The sequence below is a fragment of the Gossypium hirsutum genome, chromosome D08 (genome assembly GCF_007990345.1).
Source record: "Gossypium hirsutum isolate 1008001.06 chromosome D08, Gossypium_hirsutum_v2.1, whole genome shotgun sequence".
Lineage (NCBI taxonomy): Eukaryota > Viridiplantae > Streptophyta > Magnoliopsida > Malvales > Malvaceae > Gossypium > Gossypium hirsutum.
In genome coordinates this window covers 64,382,600-64,410,561 of record NC_053444.1, presented here as the reverse complement: position 1 = coordinate 64,410,561, position 27,962 = coordinate 64,382,600, and the positions used below count along the sequence as shown (strand labels likewise).

The 27,962-nt window shown below is 29.5% G+C and overlaps 2 protein-coding genes across 2 annotated transcripts; one reads left to right on the top strand and one right to left on the bottom strand.

Moving 5' to 3' along the window:
* Window positions 1-10,074: 10,074 nt before the first annotated feature.
* LOC107933758 (nicotianamine synthase) lies at window positions 10,075-11,407 on the top strand. Its single transcript, XM_016866046.2, has one exon. The coding sequence runs from the start codon at window positions 10,175-10,177 to the stop codon at window positions 11,129-11,131; it is 957 nt and encodes a 318-aa protein (XP_016721535.1). The 5' UTR covers window positions 10,075-10,174; the 3' UTR covers window positions 11,132-11,407.
* Window positions 11,408-17,691: 6,284 nt separating this feature from the next.
* Window positions 17,692-21,227, bottom strand: LOC107933765 (homeobox protein knotted-1-like 1). Its single transcript, XM_016866048.2, has 5 exons — window positions 20,601-21,227; window positions 20,415-20,528; window positions 20,173-20,317; window positions 18,359-18,570; window positions 17,692-18,177 (listed from the first exon to the last, which is right to left on the bottom strand). The coding sequence occupies exons 1-5, from the start codon at window positions 20,835-20,837 to the stop codon at window positions 18,016-18,018; spliced, it is 870 nt and encodes a 289-aa protein (XP_016721537.2). The 5' UTR covers window positions 20,838-21,227; the 3' UTR covers window positions 17,692-18,015.
* Window positions 21,228-27,962: the final 6,735 nt, after the last annotated feature.

Below are 27,962 nucleotides of genomic sequence, written 5' to 3'. Positions count from 1 at the left end.
TTCGCCGCTTCTCCATTCGGCTCTTCATGAGGTACCCTTCTTCCCTGTTCGGTAAAAGCATTTCCACCGAGAGTGTAATCATCAAACGCCACAAAATCGACTGGGAACGACTGCAAACCATGATTGTGCATATTAAATGCATCCCGCAACATCCCTTCCATGTCATCGCCTCTAACAGATTGATGGTAAGCATTACCATCATAAGATACATCCATCCTTGAAGAGGAAGTACTAGGCGGGCATTCTCCATGAAAAAGCCATTGTTTATAACCCCGAACAAAACCATCAACAACTAGATGCTCGTATACAACTTCACGATAATGCCAACTTATGTTCACACACTTCTTACAGGGGCAAAGAATCATGTTCTCTTGGCTTGCATATTGAAATGCAAAATTTAGAAAAGTCTGTACTCCATTTCGATAACCGTCGCTTACCCTTGACAAATTCATCCAAGACCGATCCATTTCTTAATTATTGAAGTCTGACATTGACAATAAATTGCACGGGTTTAGGATTTAGGAATAAGTGTAATTAAGGTATGTAAGTTATTATTTAAGTTAAGGTATAGTATCACGGTAACTTATAAGTGTATTTAACTTATTTGAGTTCCACCACATAAGGGATATTTATGTAAGTTATGTAAGTTATGTATTAAGTAAATTATGTAAGTTATGTATTATGTAAATTATGTAAGTTATGTATTAAGTAGGTTATGTAAGTTATGTAAGTTATTGTTTTTGTGTATTATGTAACTTTTTTAATTTATGTAGGTTATGTATTGTTATATAAGTTATTATGTAGGTTATTATGTAATTTTTTGTAAGTTATTATGTACGATATTATGTAAGTTAGGATATTATGTAGGATATATAATTTTAAAATTATATGTATTAAAACTATATATAAATATTAATAAGTTATGTAGAACCAAGTATTATATATTTAAATGTTGTAAATTATGAATTATGTAAATTATGTAAAATACGTAAGTTATGAAATTTGAACTTTAAAAAAAATATTTTAAAAAATTCGTGATTAAAATAAATTAAAATATTTAAAATATAACTTTAAATAAAATTTATTTAATTAGGTAAATTAAAAATAAAAGAGAACAAACCAAAATATAATTTTCCTAATTAAAATAGCATAAAATAAAATAAAAAGATAATGAAAAAGGAAAACATATAAATATTTTAATAGTTTTGGACCAATTTATTTATCCATGTTAATATTAGTTACACATTTAAATTGGGATTTTGGAAATGAAATAGTTGACAAATGGAAGAAGATTTAAAGAGGGTATCATAATCGATATGAATGAAAGTTAAATGTGAAAAGAAATTAGATTAGAAAAGGATACCCCCAATTTTGTACAATTATGTAATTTAATTATTTATTTAATTTGGGTCATACGAATCCTATGCAGTAACTGATGCTGTAATTAATGGCAATGGTGATGGCAGGGACATGAAAACATTATATTTAGATTCCTTTAGTAAAAGTATCATCAATTAGTCCCTATACATTAATATACAAAATCTATACAAAATCAAATCAAATATTCCACATTATACTACTGTCTAAATTTGCTCCATTATCTGAGACATTTTTTCCCAAAATATTTATGGTATTTGGGTGAATTAAATAAATGTGCATTCTTTCCTTAAATAAAATAAATAGAGACTTGTAATAGATGAATGATTATATATTAAAAAAGAAGCGGCAGCAGCAGCATGCACCACCATAATACCACCATATCAATTAGTCCAAATAATTGAAAGGAAATCCAACAATTAAATCTATACATAATCGGAGCCCTAAAAGATTAAATTTTCAGAAATCATCATGATAAAACTATTATTGATTAGAATTTTGAACTAAAAGGTACCTTAATAATTTCAACAACCTGGACTACTCCACTCTCACTAGCAAACATAGGCTGCAGTCAGAAAAATGGTATTTGTTGAGTAATTTAAAGGGAAAATGCATATAAATAAGCAAATAAATTTTGCAACGAATCGTGTACCTGCCCAAGCAATATTAATTCAGGTGTATTCGGTTGCACCAAATATTAATTCAGGTGCTCGATAGTACCTAGAACAGATGTAAGATTACAAGATTAGCACATGAAAATATTATGTAAGTCAGTTGAACCAAATATAAAAACTTTATTAATATCACTACCATTCCACAATTCGAAGATTAAATGCCAGCTTCAGTTGAACCAATATAGTTGCAGGAGGAGCAGGAAACAGTAACTGATTAAATGCAATAGAGGGCTGCCGACAATTCCACAAGTCAGAATATATACAAGAATACAAAAAATATTATAGAGGATAAAACTTAGTCAAATCTAAGGGTAGAAAACTACTAAGATAAAACTTAGTCAAACGAAAATAGTATTTGTTTTCGGTAGTTCGGTGCATAAACAACTGCAACTTCAATAATAATTCCCATTAACATATAAAATAGACATACGAATGCCTCTAGTTTTATGATATATTTAGACCTACACATGGTAAATAACAATAACCAATAACAAATAAACAGTTTTACGATTTCCAAAATACAAAATACAATTAGAATATAGGGCACAGAAGTTTTTAAAAGATGGAATCCAAATTCATAGTTTATCATTATGGCAACCCAAAGCCGCACTCCTGCAGTAACTGTTGACTGTTCTTTTTTATAAATAGAACCAACAATTTCCTTAAACATCAGCAAAATAATTACATTAAAGCAGAAAGCAAGGCACCATGCTACAACTTACTTGAACCTTTCTTGTCATTTTACCGAAAATTAAATATAAGAGGTTTGACTTTTGTCCACAGATGCTTATAAGTGTTTCTAAGGTGTTTTTAAAATTTAAAAAAATCAAATTACAATTCAATTTTTAAATCGTAAAAGTATTAGGTTTTTGATAAAATTTACTCAAAATTGATCTGCGTCTTAACCTGCTCTAAACTTATAATATTAGATGAACTATATTTTTCATTGCAATAAAAATAAACTTTTAGTATGAAAGGATTGTTGTAGATAATAATTTAATTAAGTAGAACATTTAACTAATTAACTGCAACCAATATTTATAACAGAGAAGGGATTATTATAATGATAAAACTAATTCAACAAAAAATTAAATTAAAATTCTATACTACCGGGAAAAAGAAGGAAGAACACTTACACCCTAAAATCAAGAATAAGCAAGGGGTCGAATGCTCTTGCAGGAACAAGAATAGAGTAACGGCGTTGTTCCTATCTTGTATGCGACGCAGTTCTAACACCTTCGGGTTAAAGATTCGAGCTTTACGGCGGATTGGAAGATTTAAATTTTGAAAGGAAACAGTTTCGGTTTGGGAGAAAATGGAAGTAGCATGGACGAACTGGATGAGAAATAATGGGAATTGGGGAATTGGGGGTTTGGATCACAATGGGATTGCAAGTTTCGAGATTGGGGAAAAAATTTGGGGAAGAATAACCTAGGGAAATTTAGGGGAAACAGCGAAAGGAAATTGGGGAACTTTTGTCGATCGGGTAAATCTGAATTGGGGGAGAAAGTAAAGGAATTCGGGGTTAATAAAACGACGACGTTTAGGTTAGTTTAATTAAATTTTGTGGCGTTTCTTAATAAGCACCAGTAAAGCATAGGAAAAACGGCACCGTTTGGGAAACTATTAAAACCTATTTGTGGCGTTTTCTGCTAAAGCGCCACTAAAGCATAGTCCTTTTACGGCGTTTTACAAAAAACGCCACTAAAATTTTGCATCAAAACGTACCGTTCCGCAGTATCAAGCACAAATTTTGCGGCGCAATTTAAAAAAAGCCAGTAATTTCTATCCTTTTGCGGCGTTTGGTAAAAACGCCACTAAGAACACAGATCAAAACGCACTGTTTTGCCATTTCTGAAACAAAGTTGCGGCGTTTTCTATAAACGCCACTAGTAACAAAATTTAAAACGTCATCGTTTTGCATACTGTGACATATTTGTGGCGTTTTTTTACTAAAACGCCACTAATGCATCAACACTAAAATAAAATCAATTCCACATGTCTTTTTTAATAAACACTAAAATAAAATTATTTCTAAAAAAAGGGAAATTATAAAAATACGTATATAAATTGGTTTTCCTGTAGAAATTCAAATAAGTCCTTGTAAAATCCAAGTTTGTACCTATAAAATCCAAGGTTTCCCTTGACTTTGGTTCATTTTTAGGCATGAGGACTTGAATTCGATCCTGAACGATTTTATTTTTGATTCTGAATCATAAAAAAATAAAATTGAAATTAAAGCCAAAACATAAAAAATAAAATTGAAAAAAGATAAAATAAGATATTAAAATGAAAACTTATAAAAATTGGATTACCGATTGTATAATTTACCTTATTAATGCCATTTTAAACTTAAACTAGATTCATCCCTATTAAATTATTATTTTTCATTTCATTTTTATATTATAAAAGTATACATATATATAAATACAAAACAACTTTTAAAATTACTCTCCATATATTCAAACAAGCAGTAAACATTCAAAATTGGGGAAATCTGACATGGGGGAAATTAAAGGAAATTCAGGGTTAATAAAACGACACCGTTTATGTTAGTTTTAATTAAATTTTGTGGCGTTTCTTAATAAGCGCCACTAAAAGCATAGGAACAAACGGCACCGTTTGAGAAACTATTAAAACCTATTTTGTGGCGTTTTCTGCTAAAGCGCCACTAAAGCATAGTCCTTTAACGGCGTTTTACGAAAAAATGCCACTAAAATTTTGCATCAAAACGTACCGTTTTGCAGTATCAGGCACAAATTTTGTGGCGCAATTTAAAAAAACGCCACTAATTTCTATCCTTTTGCGGCGTTTTGTAGAAAACGCCACTAAGAACACAGATCAAAACGCAACGTTTTGCCATTTCTGAAACAAATTTGCAGCGTTTTCTATAAACGCCACTAGAAACACAAAATAATACGTCATCGTTTTGCATACTGTGACATATTTGTGGCATTTTTTACTAAAACGCCACTAATGCATAAACACTAAAATTAAATTAATTTTTGTCATTTTTTATAAACCTTAAACCGTTACAGCCATAAACAATAAGACACTAACAATTAAAAACTATACCATAAACCATACCCTAAATCGTAAACCCTAAATCCAAATAACAAACATTAACCACTGAACCTAAAATACTAAACACAAAATGTACCCTAACACCCTAAACTTTAAACCATAAATATATATTATAAGTTACAATTAAAAGTAATTAAAAAGAATCTTATTGCTTGTTTGAACCCTAAAATAACTTTATATTTTTTATCAAAATCCCTAACCCTTAAACCCTAATACCCTAACCGGCCCTTAAAACCATAATTAAACACTAAGACTCTGACTATAAAAACTAAACTCCAAACAACAAACTTTAAAACACTAAATCACAAACCCAATATAACAAACCCTAAACCATAAACTATAAACCCTTAAACTACATACTATAGTAAACATTAAACCTTAAACTATAAAACCCTTAAACTACATACTATAGCCCTTAAACCACCAATTAAACCCTAAACCCCAAAATTTATAATCAATATTAAGTACTGCTTCCACAATTTTTTATAAACATATATAAGCTTTTACATTAATATATATATCTATGTATATACATGTACATCATGTTTATAAACATATATAAGCTTTTACATTAATATATTTTTTTGAAATTTTTAGGGGTTTAGGGTTTTAAGAATTATGAATTTAAGGTTAAAGGGTTTTAAGAAAGCCATATGGCCGGCGTCGATTTTAACAGCTTAATGGTAACTTAAATGAAAACTTCTAATTTTAATTAATATAAATAAATCAATTAAATAATAAATAGGTAAATAATTTTTTTGCGGCGCTTTCCAAAAATGCCACTAAATGAAGAGCATTAGCGGCGTTTTTTAAAAAAGCGCCGCTAAAGGCCTGAGAATTAGCGGCGCATAAATAAAAACGCCGCTAAAGCCCAGAACATTAGCAGCGCTTAATTAAAAACGCCACTAAATCCCAGAACATTAGCGGCGCTTACATAAAAACGCCGCTAAACATTAGCGTTTATGTAAGCCTGAAAAGTCAGAAAACGGCGTCGTTGGGTTTCGATTTTTGCGGCGTTTCTTTTAAAAACGCCACTAATTATATTTTTTGTGGCGTTTTATATGAAGCGCCGTTATTTCTTGTTTTTTAGCGGCGTTTTCTATCTAAACGCCACAAAATGTGCCGCTAAAAGCCTGTTTTGGTGTAGTGACTCCGGTAGATACTTTGAGAAATAAAAAAAAGTGTCAAACAAAATTATTAAGAAAATATATTTTCTTTTAAAATTTATTTATTAAAAAAAATTTCTTTTGAAATTTATTAAGAAAATAAAATTTAAAATGAAATTCTTGTGATTGATCTAGTGACCAATGAATGTTAAAACGATAAAACTCAATGAGTTTGAACCTTCAAAGAAGCAAGTAGAGGATGTTGATTTGGGCAACTTCATTTTCAAAATGAAGCTTGTATTGTTCATTTATTTCTCCATTAAATATTTTCATGTGTTATTCTTTTTATATTTAATATTATTTTTACTGATATCAGAAGCTTTTCATGCATCTTCAAACTTACTTTCTAGACATGGAGCTGAAAACAAAGGAGAGAAGACCTAAACCAAAACGGCTAGGGTAGCACTAGCTAGACCTAGCACTAACTTTAAGAGATTGACGATCTCTAATATTCACCATTGAAATTGAATAAAAAAAACATATATTTTAGACAAGGAATTGGCACCATTATTACTATATGTTATCTCAATGATATTGCAAAAAACTTGAATTATTTTTAAATTGAAAATATGTTGCTTTCAAAGCTTGGGAATGTCAACACATATACTAATGGAGTTTCAAAGGTGACCATCCAATTTATGTAGGGGCATCTTGTCTTTTAGATAGTTGAACTATCACAAGAAAAAAAGTGAGAAATGCGATGTTGTTAGATGATAATTTAGTTTAAGTGAAAACGAAGCTTTTAGAGTAATTCGATTTTTGGTTATGTATTTCATCAAAATTTTATTAATTATTCATCTATTCGAATTAAACCTAAGGTCAAAATACCAACATATTTCATCAAGTTTCATTGGCATTCCAAGTGTGGATGGAGTGATTGGTGAACAATATTCCTTCACTTTTACGTGAAAGAAACGTTATTAGTTTATTGGTTCTTATATATGATATAAGAAACCAGTGTGAAAGCATAGAGGCAAGGTATCTTGCGGGACTTCAATACTATTAAAGCTGAAACATGAGAGCGAAATCATTTTCTTGTGTAATTATTAGATATTAGTTAAATTTTTTTGTAATTACAATGAATTCTAATTTTTTTTTTGGATATAGTCAGACTAAGTGTAATTAGATGTAATTCTCTATCTCATGTTTGGTAGTATGAATTATACTTGCATGATTACATAAATATAAATTTAAAAATCATATTAATTATTATAAAAATTATCAAGAATAATTGAGAGAAAATATTCTCTAAGCAAGTAGCAAAATATACAATCAAACCATTGTATATAATATATTTGGATAAATTACACCGTGATCACTTTAAAATAGGGTAAATCAGGCCTTCTTCCTTCTTCGTTCAAGTAGATCCATTAGGGGACGAAGCATGTACTCGAGAAAGATTGCGAGGTTCAGAGTTGCAAGGGTAAACGATCTCCCTCACGTTGTGGATGAGCTTAGGAATAGAAACGTTAAAGGAAGTGTGGATAAGGTATACTTTGGAGTAATCATCAGATCCTTCATTTGGGGTGAGCAGTGGGATGGTGGTTCTTTTGGCCATTGTCTTTGAAGGGAAAAAATGTCTTATGTTAGCCACTTAGTGTCACATCAGTAATCTGTTAAAAGAAAATAAAAATTTTAACACAGTGACTAATTCATACAATTATATTATTTAAGGGACTAAGTTGAGAAAAAAATTGGATTAACTAAAATACGAAAAACACTATTTTAGAGTGATCATAGGTGTAGTTTACCCAAAAAGTATTTAACAATAAGGTTACTAATAAACTTAACAAGAAAAATAAAAATCCTATGCAATTTTATCTAATTACTAATAAACTTCATGTTTATTGAGTGATTCTCTTTTTAACATTAAACGTATAATCATTGTTATAATAGGTTGATCCTTGATCTAAGTATAAATAATTTATAATAAATACTATGTAATTTAGTTAATTATTTAATATGTCAAAAAATATAAAAAATTATCTCCCATCAATAAAAAATTTAAATTATTTGAATGAGATTGGTAAAATAACATATAATTATGTTTTATATATACTAAAATTAAAATACAATTATTATATAAAAACAACTTTTTAAACTTAAATAATGTACAAGCATGTTTAGAAAGTAATAGGTTGTTGGATTTGAATATAATTATTTGTAATTACCCGTGTAATTATTGCAATTCTTACCCTCCCTCTTGGATTGCTCCAATTGCACCCAATTCATTTAGTGAGTTCAGTGGGACCCACTAATTACAAATGTTATCTAAACACCCTTATAAAAGGTATTCTATTATGGATTAATATTAATTATGGACTTGGGGATAAAAGTTGAAATAAGAAATATTTCCTTATATATACATAATTTATTATCTCACACACATTACAAGCAGACAATTCTTACAACTCAATCTCAGCATGAGTTATAGGGTGAACACCAATAACTAATAAGGCAAATGCTAAGTTTCAAAATAAGAAATGTTGATAAGTTAAAATATTATTCTTAATACAAATTAACCAACACATTTGGGAATTGAATAAATTAATAGAAAATTAAAAAAAAAAACTGTTAAGATGATAATGGTGATCGAAAATTAGCTGATAAGGCTGAGAGGTAATGGATGAATTGTGCATTCAGATTCAATTGAAAATAAGATCACATGAAGTTGCATTATATACTAACAAAACATTCTACTAACTTTAACTAACTAAGCTAAGCAACTTAGCAAATTCCAATAAACACTGAACAAAGACAAGTATGTTATGTACGATGAAGCATATAAATTAGACCTTAGCATTGAGATAATGAAATGTTTTACTTCTATCACTATAGTTTTGTTATGCCTATAGCTCGTGAGTTCATTTTGTTACATACCGACATTATTCATTGCTTTGTGAGTTAATGTCAATTGTAAGAAAAAGACCTTACTAACTAAAAGCTAAGGACTCTTTACTTTGTAAACCCATGGCAAGGTGAGCACACACCTTGAGGACAATACCTTTAGCAAAGGCGTCATACTTGCCATCCATACTCTTAAGACTAAGTGATGTCAATAGCTTGATTGAGTTTCAAGAAATATGGAATCATCAAGAGAATGACACTTATACCTTAGAAAAGAGCGATGGTGCCCTTTATAAGATATCGTAAGGCTAAGGAATCAGGATCTCTCTCTTCTCTCTTCCTCTCTCAACCACCATCTCTCATTTATCTTTCTTTCTCTCTGGCAGTCATGATGCATTTTACAACTTTCTGTGCACCAAATAAAATGTCTCTAATTATTGTCATCCAGACTTAATCAATAAGTTTCATAAGAAATTTATGAATAATAAAAAAATTAAGATTAGTTTTTTTGAAGTAAGCCTGTTATCTATGAATTTTAACTCTTTTAATGGCTATAAATCTTTGGGATTATAAAATTGTGGATGAAGAAATTATTAGTCTACAATATAAATTATGAAATTAAAAGAGTTCAGCCAAATATTTGTTATTACTACAAGGACCTGTTATGTATATATATATATACGTGTGTGTGTGCGGTGCGCAAAATGTTACCCCATGAATCTGCTAAACCTTGAAGAGATCGAATTATACTCTTAGCTCTCCAAAGTTTGCTTTCTGCACTTAGGACAAAAGAAAACCTAGTAAATATTCCAAGAAAAAGGGTAAAAAACTTGAAGTTGTAAATATCAAAACCAACTTCTACTGCTAATAAAGCAAAACAAGGCTCAGCATGTTGTGGTCCCCACAATTGCCCATAAATAATGACTCCATTGGAGGTTTTGAGATTGTCTCTACCTCTTCAAACAAGTTTATTTCTTTTCTTTTTTTTATTAACAATTTTTCTTTCCATAACCTCATAGTGTCGACATGGTTTGCGAGAAAGATCCCTTGGTACAAAAGGTCTGCGAGTTGTATGAGCAAATCTCAAGCCTCGAGAGTCTCAAACCTTGCAAAGATGTCAACATGCTCTTCACACAACTTGTTGTCACATGCATGCCACCCAGCCCTATCGATGTTACCAAGCTTTGCAAATCAATTCAAGACATCAGGTGTAAGTTGATTCGACTATGTGGAGAAGCTGAGGGACACTTGGAGAGCCATTTCTCAACCATCTTGGGATCCTATGATAACCCTCTTCACCATCTTAACATTTTCCCTTACTATTCTAACTATCTTAAGCTTAGCCAACTTGAATTCAATATCCTTACCAAACACTGCTCTAATCTCCCTACGAAAGTTGCCTTTGTGGGTTCCGGTCCTCTTCCCCTCACCTCAATTGTGTTGGCTTCTTTCCATCTTACCACCACCTCTTTCCACAACTATGATATCGACCCTTCAGCCAATTCCATGGCTCTTCAACTGGTTTCATCTGACCCTGATTTATCTCAAAGGATGTTCTTTCACACTTCAGATATAATGGATATTACAAATGATTTGAAGGACTATGATGTTGTGTTCTTGGCGGCTCTTGTGGGGATGGACAAGGAAACAAAAGTTCGTGTCATCGATCATGTGGCTGAGTACATGACCCCTGGGGCTCTTTTGATGCTGAGGAGTGCTCATGGTGCTAGGGCTTTCCTTTATCCAGTTGTTGATCCATGTGATCTACGCGGATTTGAGGTCCTCTCCATATTCCATCCCACTGATGAAGTCATTAACTCTGTGGTCATTGCACGTAAAATTCCAATCACTAAACAATGCTCCGTTGAGTACCCTCTTGCCCCAACAAAGCTTCCCAACAAGTGTTTTGACATTGAAATGTTCAATCCCCTCAACCATGTCAACCTGTTGGAGGAACTTGATATTGAGGAACAACTCTCCTGAGATCCCTCATTCCAACTGCTTTTAGCTATATGGGTTCTGCTTGTCTAACAAGTTATCTACTTGCAACATGAATCGGTTCTCTGCCGTTGCACCTTAAGTCTCAATAAATTAGGATATCCAGTTTAGCCTGATCAGGTTCAAGACATGTTATCAAGGTGATTGATCTTTTCTGCTTTGTTTGCCATATTGTTATATGGGGGTATGTACATATAGCATGCAAGCAAGTATTTCTATTCACCTTCATTTACTGCATATATAAAAATTTGTTTGTGAGAATTCTACTTATGCTAACGTAAGGTACAGCAGTTGCTTGCACAATTTATCTATTGACTTCAATATTTTCTCACCTCAACAGTTAGGGGAAAAAAAGGAAAAAAAGTCTACCGTTTACAATATTTATGAATTATTGGTATGATCAAGGGAAATGGTTATTTTGGATGAACTTAGGAGCAAAATATGATTCCTAGTTCACATCAATAAGAGCATAGGAGTTTGTGCACTGTCTAGGAATAGGGGATTATTGAAATTTGTTGTTTTGGCCAATAAAATAATAAATAGTCAGAAAATTGAACGTGTCCATTTTCTTCTCTTGTTTTTTTGCCTATGCCAACCAATTATGGAATAGGACAAGATATGATGATAGTAGCCAAAATCATGTAATGAATAACAATCCTTAACTTTCATGTTTTTCTCCATCTGTTTTAAGTTTGGGAAAGAGGTTGTGGTTCAGTTTGCAACCTGTGTAGCAATTGTGACATATACTGTCCGTAAAAAGTCTAATTGTGATGATTACTCTACTTTGTTATGAGTATGGAAGTTGCGTACTATTATCCATTTGAACACGGCATCTGTAGGCATCTAAATAATTCATACCCATTGTTTATGTTGATAGAAAGCTAATATTCCACTGAATAATGGAAAAGAAACTCCTAACCATGAGGATGATGTTCACTTCTGCAGCGAACAATACCTCATCAAGACAGCCCGGTGAGGTGGAGGTTGATCTAACACATCTCACACACTTCCTTGTTCTTTAAGACAATTACGGTTGTATGTTTTCCTGGTTTTCGTTCATATCGTTGCACTGCTAGGAATGACAATTGTTGCATCCCACAATATTTGTGTTGGCACCATGATTCAAAGTTAGGACACAAATCATTTCAGTTGCTACTCACTAAAATTGAAAGCATAAGCATATATAGTTGTTATACTGAACCAAATTAGAATCAAATACTTTCCAACTGGTGAGACCGAATTTTAATAATAACCAACTTTAATTTATACTTAAACAAAAATAAAAACTAACTAGCTTTAAATCTCTGCGTTATACTTAAATTTTTATTTTAAGAATGTTTTAAATTTCGTAACGTTTAGTTTCTTATAATAAGAAAGATCAAATATTTAAAACAAATACATAGTTTAACAGCGTATTTTACTATTTGAAAAATAATAAAATATATTTTTATAACTAAATTTAAATTTAAGTTGGGCTAAGCTTATCAAGTTGGACAGACCACTTTGACTCGTGATACGAGTATCAATGCCTAATTTTAGGTGCATGAACATCACGGATTTAATTTTCCTCGAGGTCCAATTACTTGCTAAAAAATTAGAACCCAATTTAAGGTTTAAGAATTTATGATAAAAAAACTTTCCAGAAAATAGTCTTGACGGCTTAAGACTCTATTTTGAGATAAACTTGGCTCATGAATGTAAGCCTATAAGTTAAACATGATTGAAATATATTTTTAAGCTGGGATGAGTTAAAGTATTGAAGTGAGCAGTCCAAATGCAAACTTCCTTAAAGGTCAACCAATTTGAAGCTCTTAATTGCTTTATTTATTTATTTATTTTTGTCTAATCTGTCAATGGCTCAACTACAAAGTTTATTTTTAGGTCTAAATATTTAATTTTTTTTTTATAAATTTGATTTATGCATAACTCTCGTAAATTAGTCAAATTTACTTAGACTTTGTTTATCATTGCGTTTCAAAAGTGTTTTTAAAGTTAAACTAACTTTTCAAACGAGCTTTTGAAAAGTCAAAGTTTAGAAGCTAGGTGGCAAATAATATTTGCCTTTCATTTATATTAACTATAAAATATAAATATTATTATATATTCAAATTAAATTTTATAAATAATTTATATTAATTACTTTAAAAATGTATTTAAAATATATATTTTATATATCATAATATTAACAATGGGTTGCCATAAATTATTTTATTGTATTTGTGTTATAATCTAACTTGAATATTTGTTAATACCAAAATAGTAATAGCTTTGCATTATGGTAATAATAACACGTGAAAAATAAAGATCTTTTAGGGTTTAGGGTTTGAATCAATTATAATTTTTTATTATAATCAATTATAATTAATTACAATTACAATTTATATATTCCATATATCATAATATTAAAGAATTTGAATTTACATATTTCATTTATTACTTACATCATAATATTAATTGCTTAATAAATCATTTTTAATATTTTATAATATTATAGTTTAAGTTTATTTATTCCATATATCATAATAAAAATGGATTTAAATAACATTTGAATACATATTTTCTATTTTACAACATCATGTTTAAAATAGACATTTTATCTTTTCGAAAACACTTTTTGACAGCAATAGTAAGGCCATGTTTACCATAAGTTAGTACTTATGATAATTTTGTGGATATGATGATTAAGTCACTTCCTATAACCAACTTTGAGTATTGCTTGAACTTGGTTGGTGTTCATTGTTGAAAAATACCCCTTATAGGGTTTTGTGAAATAGGTGAAGAACTTGTTCGTTGAGAATTCGTGTCAAGGTGAAGATTATTAGAGATTGTGTGACCCGAATCTCGTTACTTGTTGAAGAAATAAATATAGTGACAAAATAAGGGGATCTGTGGCGGGCTACGGCCTCGGGCCGTACAGACTATACAATACAAGTTGAATCTGTATAGAACTATTCTTCTTCTATTTAACTTTGATTAGAACAGAGTTTTTCAACCCTTAAATAGATGTAGTCGAAAGTTCTCTTGAATGATTCATTTTTCAACATCAACGAATTTCTCCTCCTCTACTCGTGGTTTTTTCCCGAAAGAGTTTCCACGTAAAATCTGTGTGTTTTTATTTTTTTTTCTTATTGCTTTGCGATCGTTCTATCACTATTATCAACATTTATTATAACAACAAAAATGCCCATACCAATCGAACTAAAACTTAATCTACTCATTTATAGAGTATTTTAATTCCACTACTGCTATACTTAATAATAATCCATATATAATAAAATTTCATTTCGTACATGAATATTAACACACACCTTATACTTTGAGGGGGCATTTGGTTAGCTCATTATTGGGTATGTAACAACACGTTATTTGATTTATTTGATTAAAATGTAAGATTTTGTTGTTTGATTGATAGATGATAAGATTATCTAAAATAACATTTTACTAAATTATCCTTCTTAAAGAATTTTTTTTTAAACATGTACAAGTAAAAAAGTTGAAACAATTTTAGATGTTATTAACATGCAAATTATTTCTTTCGCCATAGATAAAATTTTAAAATTAAAAAATATATATCTCAAAATATATTTAAAATTTAACATTTTTTTCCTTAAAAAGGTAATCGTACTTATGAATCCTTTTAAATTTTTATGATCAGTACTATATGTATTTCTTAATTCAAATGTAATGTGAAATCTGGGGTAAAGTTTTGTGTAGTTGATTTTTAACTTCGATTCCTTCCCTCACGCCCCTACGGTAAATATAACTATGCGTGTGGTGTAATAGCTTATGTAATTGATTTAAATTTGACCACAATAACTGTCTTGCAGCATTATGTATAGTTACTTTGCTTGCTTAAAATAATTATTCACATGTAATTATTAAGTAAACTATATTATTTATGTAGTTAAATAATCTTGTACTTCGTCTACTAGTTAAATAATCGGTCAATGTAAACGCAACTTGACTCGACTCAAAATTTTTTGACTCGATTAAAAAAATTTCAAATTGAGTTCGGTTGCTAAAATAGGATTTGTCAACCCAATTAACTCGAAATTTTTTGACTTGATTCGGCTCGACTAGATCGAATGCTCACCCCTAAGTTTGGTTATACAGTTCAAGAACTTTTTACTTCTATTATGCCTTTCTGAAAGAGTAATCCACTATTAATCAACAAATACAATACATGATTTAAGTCTAACTTACACACTAAGTTGAAACCGGAGTTGCATTTAGTCCTGCATTTAGCCCATATAATCGACACTAACAATATAATTGAAGTGAATTTATTTTGAAAAAAAAGTTTTACTAGTTTTAATTAAACTAGTTTATTGGTTTCATTTAATAAAATTATAAAATTAAAGGTAAAATTATCTAAATATAACTTACGAAAGAGGTGAGGATGAGATTACCTTATATTACCAAATATTAGTATAATTAAAAATGTGTGAGTACTGCCAACTATAAGATATAATGTAGTAGTTACTCACCTCACTCTTTAATTATATTATCAAGGATTTTATCTCTACTCATAAAAATGAAATACATTTTATGACAACAATTTACCTTTTTTTTAAAACACACGAGAAAATTAATTTTTAAAAAAATCCAAAATCTTTCCTATAAAAAATACAAGATTAGTGAACAAAAAAAAGGCATAGCAAATAAAATTTCAAAGAAAAAAAGAACCGCTTTTAGCTAAAGCAGACATGACTTTACAGAATATAGGAGTGCCTTACAAATATTTCTACAGTTCTACTTATTACAAGACTGCACACTTGAAAAGAACACTAAATAAAAGCTGACCCTCCATCGCTATTCACTATTGTAAAAGAAAGGTGGTATCTAAATTTGACATTTTTTTTAATTTGGTATTTAAACTTTTTTTTTAATTTGGTACTCAAACTTGACGTTTTTTCTTAATTTGGTACTTAATCTTTTTTGGGGGTTCAATTTGGTACTTGAGTTTGACACTTTTTTCCTAATTTGGTACCTAACTTTTTTTGTTCGATTTGGTACTTGTTAAATGTTTTACAAATTAGTCCAATATATTAAAAATATTTTTTATGAGGTAGCAAAAATAATCAATGTATGACTGACATGTGACAGATGATATGATATTTTTTTGTATTTTATACGTTCAATTACTTTTAGCTTTTTTTATTTATTTTATTAATTGAAAACAATGAATTTCTTTTAATTTGGAGTTTTAAAAATATTTTTTATTTAATATTAATTCATTAAGCATAGTTCAATACCTATTTTTTAACATATATTTCTCTCTAATACTGACAATATTTTTGTATCATAACAAAAAAAAAAGTAACACAGTTAGTATTTTGCGTAATTTATATAACATTTAAAAATTTTATAACCTCTCAAATCCGGCTTAGACGTTAGACTCAAATTCAGAAAATTACATCAGCCACCGAGATGGCCTAACAGGATTATCAAAGTTTTGAAAACAATCATCTTTAAAACATTTATTAAATTTAGTAGAAATTTAGTTAATAAACGTTCTATTATTCCTCTAAGTTTTAAACTCTATATTTACAGCAAAAAAATGATCTGTTTAATTTTAATAAAAAAAAGGGTTCATGCATACTAATCAATAAACATAATATAATATCCTAATAATTTAAGTTAAATGTCATGCAAAATAATTCAAGCCCAAATCTTAAGTCCATGTCATGGTTCAAAATAAAATAATACAGTATGTGAATAAAAATAATAATCTTATAATACTTTAAAAATAAATAAATTCTTCCGAGCTGAAACCCTCCAGATGTCACGTTCACATCCTATCCTGATTGGTTCTCTGTAAGGATGGAAATTTAAAGGGGGAGTGAATTATGACGCTTAAGTCTATTCACACGAAAATCAGTGTAAACAATTGATAAGGCATATTAAATAATATCGCTTAATATGATAATATTTAGACAATCAATTCAAGGTATCTATTTTTTTTCCAATGCAACCATCATTAACATATATTGGAACTCACAGTAGCAGATATCAGAATAATCCAAATTTCATATTTTCCCCTCAATATACAATTCTCATGCATATTTATATCATAACAAAATTTCCAGATTTATATGCACATGATTTTAAAGATGCCATATAGTTTCAATTTTTAATAGAATAGATTTTACCCCCACCACTACTCACCACAATGGGAGTTCTCCAGAACTCCTTTCTCCAACACACCGGGTTATGGATAAACCAGTACATATTTGTAGATAATAACTGTCATTTGGCTGTGGACACACAGCAAGTCCCTACGATTGGAATCCACCTTTAACTGCAGATTCACAGCAAAAAATTTTACAGATGAAACTTAGTTTTTGGTTGTAAATTGTACAACAACACTTGCAATTGGAATCTGCCATTGGCTATGGATACATAACAGTAGAGGTGCTCATGGCCGGGTCAGGTCAAGTCGTGTCGGGTTCGGGCCGGATCTAAGTATGATATTAACATACTTTATACTTGCCAAAAAAAGAGCTTAATTATTAAATTGAGCCAAAAAAAGTTTAGATATTAAATTAAGAAAAAGTGTGAAATTCATGTACCAAATGTTATATCAAGCCTAAAATAAATTTAGTTTCACATTGAACGCAACCCTCTGTGTCCGTCTTTATTGCAACAATTATTTGAGGAGCTTCAATTGCATGCTACCTCCACTGAAATTATAAATCCAACACACAATAGGGACTTTACTCGACTCATTTCGAAACACCAATCCCATTCAATCCATCAAGACTATTCTATATATGTAAAAGATTGAAAAGAACATTTACATATGGAAAAGGGATGCCTTAAAAACCCAGTTGCTTGATCATCACTCTCAGTTCCAAGTGTAGTCTTTTTTAAGTAGGTCCTCCATTAATGTTTCCAGCAAAACCCTCCATAAGAGAAAATTTCATATCTTCTGATGGTTTCCAATGGCGCTTCCTTTGGTTGATGAACCAATTGTTGATTTGCTTCTGGTCTAGACCTGTTATCTCTGATAGCTTCAACTTTTCCTCCTCCTGCAAATATCCACACACCACCCTTCCTAATCATTATAAACCAATACTTTCCAGCCAAATAGGGTTCAAGGGCAATGCATGATGCTATATATAGTAAATGATGTAACAACATTAGGCTCAGTGAACACCTAACCCTCATGAGAGCAAACAAGCAATTGCAAAGTGAAGCATTGTGATTTACCGTAGGATATGGCCATCTATAATGATTGTTCCACCAATGTAGAAGTACCATCCTAGCATCTTTTGGTAGCTTTCCCTTCTTTCTCTTCTTCAAGAATTCTTTTCTCAAATTGCAGAGATAGCCACTGTATTTGCGCATCAGCATTCCTTTGATGTCCTCCTGCCCACTTTCATAAGCTTCCGCTTCCCAACCACTTGACTCACAAGCTTCATCTGAAAATCAATAACATATAACACTAACTCAACTATTTCGAAGGTCAAAGTCAAATATATAATATAATGGGTAAAATTACCTAGGAGTTCCTAGGGACCGAGTGAAATTAATCTTTTTATTACCAAATGAACATTTTTTTTCCTTATACCATTAAAAAGAATCAAATAAGTGTAAATCATAACAAAAAAATCTATTTACAGAATTACGGTATCATAAAAACTTTAAAAATACTAACTATATTTCACTTTGACCTTATTTGATTCTTTTAATGATAAAGTGACTAATTTAATTAAATCCCTATAATAAAAGACCTCTCAAATACATTCAGCTAATATAATCTACTACTAACTAAATTACATACGTAAACCAAAATTAAACATTAATATGTTAATTAAATTTTTGAATGTTATTATGTTTATTTGAGGAGCTTCAATTTAAGCTAAGCTAAATACAATGAATCATTTAATTGAATATTTTCTTTGGTGAGTTATAAGAGAAGAGCAAAACCCTAAGAACAACACGATTAGTGCGACTTGAACCTAAACCACACCTAGGACAATGAACACCTTAACCATTAGGCCAACAGACAGGGTTCAATCATTTAACTAAACATTAATTAATAATAAAATTTATACAGCTATAATTACAACAAACAATAATGTCTTCTTAAACAAACCCAGATTAATCTTACATCCGGTCCTCATCTTCAAAGCTTAATTTATGAAACCCAATTAAATTCGAGCATAGTAAGTAATAGGTAACTGGACAAAATAAAATTATATAAATAGTAACTTAACTTTGGTTCATGATTATTAAATTAGTATAAATATGTTACATTAATTTATTTGATTGTAATAAAGAATTTGTTTATTTAATTAATAGAATATAAAATTACTACTAAACTCTTCTTATAAAATTTATTTATTATTATTCTTAACTATTAAAGGTTGGAGCAATATATATATTTAATAAAAACATGTTATTTGCTATAGATCATGAACCCCAAATTTAATCAAAATAATAATAAAAATGATAAATGTGTTATAATTGTAATATTTCAAATTAAATGTAATATAGTAGACAAAATGTTACTTTTCTGGATTAATAATAATAAATGTATCTTATTATTATTTAGTTTTGATTTAAATAAAATAAATCAAAGTGATTAAAAATGAGAGTAAAATTATAAAAGGCTTCACAGTATTGTAAGATTACATAAAAACAGATATCGAGATTAACTTTACATTTTGAAATATCGACATTCTTAAGAATGTAAAATTTTGGGAAAATATATATTTTGGAAATTTAAACTATTAAGAATGTAAAATTACCGACTTAACGTTTATATTATCCCAGAAATATGAAATTAGCTCAACCAAATGTGGCCTAAGGATAAAGTTTCAACATTTCATTACACATACATATATTAATTTACAAGCACAGCACAGTAGGAGGAGAGTTAAATGACTGGAGAGAGAGAGAGTTCTTCACATTCATTGAAAATAATATTCATAATTTGCAGAATAACATCTTTACCCTTTTTACCGATTGTAAATATACAGTAGTTTGAGATAATAAAATCCGCAGTTTAAAATCTTTACCAGAGCCATAATCCAAAGTTTTTGTCACTGCTCCTTTACAGAGATTACTTAGCTGTGATTCAATGTTGCTGAGGAACGTTGTCGCTTCATCAAACGGCTTTGATAACTCTTCTTTGTACTTATGAAGAACCTCACAATATGATTCCTTCAAATTTCAACAAAAAAATAATTAAAATATTACATTAAGAGGACTTGTGTTTTCCAGAAAAGAAAAAAAAGGAATCTTTTGACTTTTGAAGTACCATGAAGTCGTCAAGTTCTGGATCAGCTCCTATTTCACTGCAACCACTTGTGGGGTGGTGGTTCTCTCGGCCAATTTCTTCAAGAAGAGAACCCAGCTGAGGCGGTGCTCCAACCTATATATAAGCTTGTTAGTACTAAACTATGAGCAAAAGTGAACGAGAAAAATTATAAAACACAAAAACCACCTTTCGGCATTCTATGTGAGCAGATACTAGGTCTGGATAACGAGGGTGATTGGCGATCTGGGTCTTGATCACATCATACATGTCTGTATCAGCTGCTTGATGATCAAATTGAAGTAAATGATGGACTGGACTGTGAAAACCAGTGGTGGTAACAGCTGCAGCTAAGTTATTATTAACCCTTGCACTATCATTTGAAGAAGAGACTGTACGATCATCAAGCCTGTATAAGTCCTCCATATATAACAAAACCTAAATCGAGCTCCTTTGAGAGATGAGGCAACTTGGGTTTTATCACTGTAAAGATCTCAAACATGCCCTAGCTAGAAATTCTAATAATGACCTTACACCAAGACCAACACTAAACATGCAAGCCTTCTAAGAAAAGCTTTGGGAAGGCAAAGCTGGGAAGCAAAAACATCTAACTGAAATAGCTTAGGAAAAGTGGTTTTTTTTCACACATGTTGGTTGAAGTTTCATGTAATGAAAAAGACTAGAGGATGGGTTTCTTTTCCAAGACATGATAAGTAGTAACCTGAGTGAGAAATAAAGAGAGAATATGTTGGGTGCGGATTGCTTTTTTACACGTTTGCGCAGGGTGAGAGAGAGGAAGAGAGGCAGAGAGCTAGAAATGAGGGGGAGGTCCGGAGGGGGGGTCTTAACTACACGTGCTTACACGCTCTGCAACAGTAGTTAGATAGATATATATACATATATATTGATGAAGGTGGAAGCATTTGGATGTGGATGTGTCAGTGCCTAAAAGTAGTAGTTCAGATTTTCTTTTCATTTATGCATTGTTTGATGCATTTTAATAGAAGGTTTTGTATTTTATATATTATTAATAATTGTGAGCAAACTATATTATTAGTCATTTCGTCATTTAATTAAAAAAATATAATTTGGTTATTGAATTATTCGAAAATTTTTATTTAAGTCATTAAAATGTTACTTTTTTTAAATTTCACCAGCGAGCTCCAAATTAACGACAATCCGATGATCAGTACAGTAGATCAATACTCATTGACGAGTACAAGAACATACCTTAGATCCAAGCCGATCTAACGATCAATGTCGAAAATCAAAGACAAAAGTTTTTTAAATTTTTGTTCGTAGATTCATGACATTCAAAGTTGTTTCATGAAAAAAACTGAATTGTAAAAGAGAATATAGAAAGAGAGCTTTCGATTGGTGCATGCAGTGCGAACAAAAAAATTCATATAACATCTCTTTTAACAACCTAGTGACTTAAATGAAAATTTTTAAATAATTTAATGACCAAATTATAATTTCTTTAATTCAGTGACTAAAATAAAATTTTACTAATAATTTAATGACTACTGATGCAATTTACCCTAATTATATTTAAGATACATTATTAATTTCATAATTATATAATTTAAAAATAAGTATTATTATAATAATCTTTTCACTGTGTGACATGAGATTGGGTCAGGTTTCACAACCTCAGTGGTTGTCTTACTGAGGATAGTAGGTCCCCCAAGAGACAAGGGAGGCGGATTACTGCTGTTCATGTACAGTATTTTGTGTCAAGTGCTTACCTTTTGCACTCGCTTTTCACACAAATTTAATTATTTCGAGATTATAACACATATATAATATTGTTTGGAGAGGTCCTCTAGGAATGAATTAAATTAGTTATTTATTATTAAATAAATAAATTTAGTTTTTATATTATTAAAAAATTAAATAAGTTTAAATTGTAATAAAATTAATTTTTATTGTATAAAAAATATTTTAAAGATTAATTTTTTTTACCGAAATTCAATTTCAAACAAAAGATCTCATTTACAAAACTATAAAAACTTTAAAAATATTAACATTGTTAAACAATAAATTTTAAATTTATTCCAATTTGACCTTATTTGATTCTCTTTTATAGTACAAGAACTAAATTGATTCATTTAATAGTAGAGAGACAAATTTGATCAAGTTCTTATAATAGAGGGAACTTTTAAGTACATTTACCCTTCTAAAATAGATAAAAAAAATCATGTAAAAATTATATTTACGAAAAATTTATATAAAAAAATCAATGAGAGTGTATAAATAAATATTGAGTCAAAAATAAGATCCGTACAATTTGGAGCAAATAAAAGAAGTCATATATATAATATAAAAGAAGGTACGAGAAAATATATGGAAACATCGAGTTCTAAATTAGTTCTTTTAGTTCCAAAATTAAAGTGGGCCTTATTTTTAAAATTAAGTTTTAAATATGATTTTTTATCATTTTTAACTAGAATTTGTTTACAATTTTCAATGATGGTGTATAATTACATTAATGCGACGTTTAAATATATCAATTTTAAACTGATAATTATATTTACTTTATTGATGATGTATTAACACATGAAATGACATATCAATAGGTCAAAATTATATTTATTTTATTGATAATGTATGAAATTGTATATTGACATTATAATTACTTTTTAAAAAATTGTTCCCATTAATCAACACGAGTATAAAAGAAGGTATAGGAGTATATATGAAAGTATTGAGTTCTGTATTAGTTCTTTGAATCTCAAAATGTTTCTTTTTTTAGTTATATTTAAAGTAGGTCTTGTATTAACACATGAAACAACTTATCAATCAATAATAATTATATTTACTTTATTGATAATGTATGAGATCATATATTAAAACTATAATTACTTTTTAAAAAATGTCATCATTAATCAACATGAGTATTGAACATCATATGATAATCACAATATATAAAAGACTTAAAAATGTAACTAATACAATATATCATTATTGATTAATTATTATCGGTTTTATGTTTCTTAACCTATCAATCAAATATAATTACAAGATATTTTCAAAAAAATATAATTACAAGTTAAAATTGTATTACCCTATAACTACAAGTTTTATAGCATGTTTTTGAAACCAATTCTAATTTTTTTAAATGATTATGAAAATATTTTAAAATTTACTTATAATGTTAATAAGCCAAATCAATCTGTGCATCGTATGGGTAAAGAATACTAGTTTATTTATAAATTTTAGTTGCAATCTCTGAATAAATCGTTTAATTCTTCTTTTTGGTGGAGCTTCAATTCAAGGTTCCTCTAGACTTTATCTTAGATAGATGCAAGTAGCTTTAAAAGGTTATTAAGACTTGATCTTAAAACTGAGTTTAAAGATATATTTGCTTCAGAATATAATTTGATTTGGATCAAAGGATTTTCGTGACTTGATCTTGAATCGATGTAATTTGCTTCAAGGGTCATCTAGACTTGAACTTGAAAACGGGTTTGAAAATATGCTTCTTGATAATTTGATTGATTTGAATGCAAAGGTCTTCAAGACTTTATCTTGATTCAATGAAATTCGCTTTAAGGGTCGTCGAGACTTGGTCTTGAAAATGAGTTTAAAGAGAGTTTGAACCCAAGGGTCTTCATGAAAAACGAATTTAGTCACTTTTCTATCGATTGAATATGATCAAACAATAACTTTTTTCAAAATTGATGTGGCATTCTTCATAATTCTTTGAGTTCTTCAATTTCTTCAGTGATTTTTTTTACGTTTTGAAGAGAACTTCTAATATTCAAAATCTTCTCTTTAGACTTCAATATTTGCACTTTTTGAACTTTTTGAACTTGTGTTGAATTGCTTGGAGTTGATCCCCTTTTATAGTGTGAATCAATCAAGTAAAAGAGACTTTTTATAGAATATAAACTCTTCAATTGAGAAATAAACAAAGATTAAACAATAATCATTAAACAATATACTTTCTTTCTAAAAGAGTTATAAAAGGATTTAACTTCTTGATTTATCTCATCATTAGTTAATTTAATTAGAGAAAAATAATAGGGTAAACTACACCCAAGTGTCATGAGTCACGGATTGAAGCCCATGATGAATGCACACAGAGCGTCTCATGGAGATCAGTTGATTAAATAGGGCTCATTTGACTTACTTGGATTAACCTGATTCGTGGAACTCATAGAAAAGTCCATCTACTTAAAGCCTTGGTGACCCAATGAAACATTTCAGTAAAACTAGAGTTACTGGGGTAATTATTGTAAATCCTAAAGGATGAAGATGTATGGAGTTTAAATCCCTTAGTACTTTCATTTTGTAGATGGGCACTAATCTTAACCATAGATGTAATTTGATCTGTATTGTTTGATCTAGGGGAGCTCAACTATAAATAGAGTCATTGCCCTTCATTTGTAACCATCACATTCATCTCATTCAGAGTTATTAAATATGCTTTGAGAGCATTTACTCAACTAGTTGATGTGTTTTTTTTTGTTGCTTTTCTGTTCAATTTTTACTTTTTCATTTAAGAATTTGCTTCCACTTTATTTCGGTGTCTTAGAAAATTTCCCTTGTGAATTCTCATTTTCTTACTTTGTACTCTACTCAAATGTTAAATATCATATCATATCATATCATATCATATCATATCATATCATATCATATCATATCATATCATATCATATCATATCATATTATAAGTTCACTTCAAATCTACTAACCTATCTTTCATAAACTAACATATAATCAAACATTTTTCTTACCAATTTATGGAAACATTGGCATGTTATTTGCTTATCCATTTAACATGCATTTCTCAACCATTTCACTACTAAATATCATTCAATTTATTTTATCTACTTACTAGTTTGCTTTATATCCATTTCACCTTTAAACACATCACGCACATTTATATTCACAAGATTCAAACCTTTATCATCTATCATTAATATATACATAAAACATATTGAAATACCTAATCATCCACTAAACATAGCATTATATAAACATAAAACTCCCTTAGGTACATGTCATTAAAATATAAGAAACATCACCACTTGTTGAGTCCAAGATTACAACTGGATGCTGATATCGTTAGACGTTCACGATCAAATCTAACTTGCGCACGGAAAATAAAATCGTACGTTGAGTACGAACTCAGTGATATTTCTATAGTCCGAATATTATAACATAATATAAGTTACTATAAATACATAAATTGAATATCATAAGGTTCATATGCTATTCACATAAAAATTCATGTCATTTCATCATATTTACTTACAAAGAGAATATCATAACTCAATTCATATCGAATTTGATATCTCAACCATTAGTTGTCACATTTCTATTATAATTTTCGAGCTATCAATATCAGTGAACATTATCAATCATCATATCAATTTATATCTCATATGGTTATCCCATTTTACATTTTAATTTCCTATTAACCTGACTTGGACTTGAAAGGATACACAGATCCAACCAATCACACTAGTTTGGCACCCAATGCCTATCAGATAAATCTAAAATAGTAAGTTACGCCCAGCGCTAGTCGATATAACCGAAAAATAGGTGTGCCCAACACTCTTCGACTCATAGTCGTAATAACCCTGAACTCTTTTCATCCTATGGCATGCCAACTATATTAGACTCTACTTGAACAATTAATAGGGATAACCATTTACCAATTTCATTTATAAGCCAACCTCTCAATATCTATACCATAATCTCATCAACAATTCATCATTTCATATATGTGATTGCATGATTCATCAGAATATAGATTAAATTTCACATTTATAACAATATACCATTTTCAATCTATTTAATTTAGTCCTTATCACAAACAACCAATCCAAATCGAATCAATTCGACTCGTTTTATCAATACCAACTAACCTTACAATCTTACCATGCAAAAAAAAAATCATAATGCAACAAATCGAAGTAGTTCAGATTATAGAAATACAAATTGTAAAGTCCGAGTTATTCGTCGACAGCTTTATCTTTACTCTTCCTTTTTAAGGAATCCAGGTCGACGTTAGCTACGGATTAACATAAACACAAAAATTCATCAATACATAATCAAATTCACACTCAATTGCAAATTTATGCATCTTTTACATTTTATTCAATTTAGTCCTTATTTTAGGGACTAACATGACTTTTAATCTAGAACTCATATTTTCAATTCAATTTCACTATAACCCAATTCAGACACCCTATTTCTTATTTCTACCACTAATTTAGAAATTTGTGCATTTCAGTCTCTATTGTACAAAACCATAAATTAATTTCAAAATTTAGTCTCATTTTTTTCACTTCTAAGCTTAAAATCTATCAATTTAGTACTTAAAACTTTAAAGATTCATCAATGTCATCTTTCCAAAACTTTAACAGTTTCAAAAAATAATACACTAGTCAGCTAGATAAGCTTCCATAATTTCAAAAACATAAAAATTACAATAAATAAACTAAATTACACTAACCAATTTTAAAATTGAAAGTAGAAATCCCTAAAGATTGAACGCTTCTCTTATTCTCCTTATTGCTTTAGTTTTTCATGAGACAAGTTGGAGAATGTGTTTGTTTATTTCCACTTACTTTCCACTATTATTCAACATAAACAACATTTAAAAATGCAATAATTTCTAAAATTTCGACATGGGTCGGGTAGTATTTAATACCAGGATTCTAAAAACATAAAAATTACAAGAAAATGGACTAAATTGACTAACAAGTTAAGCTTTGAACAATTGAAACCCTAGCTTTTTCTCATTTCTTTATCTTTTTCTTTTCTTTCTTTCTTTCCTTCTCTATTTTCGTTTCAATTTGTTTCTTTTTCTATTTTTTTTCATTTTATTTGTTTTGTTTTATTATTATTCCATTTACTTGTTATTATAATAATATAATATTTATACTTAAATATTAAGTAAGTATAATTTATTAATAAATGTATGTATATAAATTTTACACATGTATTCCCCAACACCATCCACTTGTTGAAATAAGGATTAATTGCTTCTTTAGTCCCTTTATTTTCTTTAATCTATAATTTAACTTTCACCTTTTATACAATTTAGTCATTATACCTAATTACTCTTAATTCATGCAAATTCACCTAACCAAAACCTAATTAACTACACAACTAGCCTCGTAAATATTTTTAATAAATATTTACGAGTCCGTTTTACGAAAATAGAGACCCGAAAATACACTTTTTGATACCCGTGACTATTGGGTCGTTACAATTCTCCCCCTTAATAAATTTCGTCCCCGAAATTTACTTGAAAAGAGGTGGCGGTATTGAAATCTTATTGTCTCTTCTGGTTCCCAAGTCGCTTCCTCAACACATTGACTACGCCACAACACTTTTACTAACGGAACTCGTTTATTACGCAATTCTTTTATTTCTCGTGCTAAAATCTCAATCGGTTCTTCTTCATATGAAAAATCAAGTTGAATCTCAATATCTTCTGTCGAAATAACATGAGATGGATCCGATCGATATCTTCTAAGCATTGAAACATGAAAAGCATAATGTATTTTCTGTAATTTTGTAGGTAAAGTT

What these genes read in the sequence shown, in the direction of transcription:
- LOC107933765 (XM_016866048.2), bottom strand. Translation starts at nt 20,837, where the DNA reads ATGGAGGACTTATACAGGCTTGATGATCGTACAGTCTCTTCTTCAAAT. An exon ending in AACTTTGGATTATGGCTCTG is followed by an intron (nt 18,571 to 20,172) that starts GTAAAGATTTTA and finishes ATTGATTTTCAG; the next exon opens with ATGAAGCTTGTGAGTCAAGT. An exon ending in ATAGATGGCCATATCCTACG is followed by an intron (nt 18,178 to 18,358) that starts GTAAATCACAAT and finishes GGATATTTGCAG; the next exon opens with GAGGAGGAAAAGTTGAAGCT.
- LOC107933758 (XM_016866046.2), top strand. Translation starts at nt 10,175, where the DNA reads ATGGTTTGCGAGAAAGATCCCTTGGTACAAAAGGTCTGCGAGTTGTAT.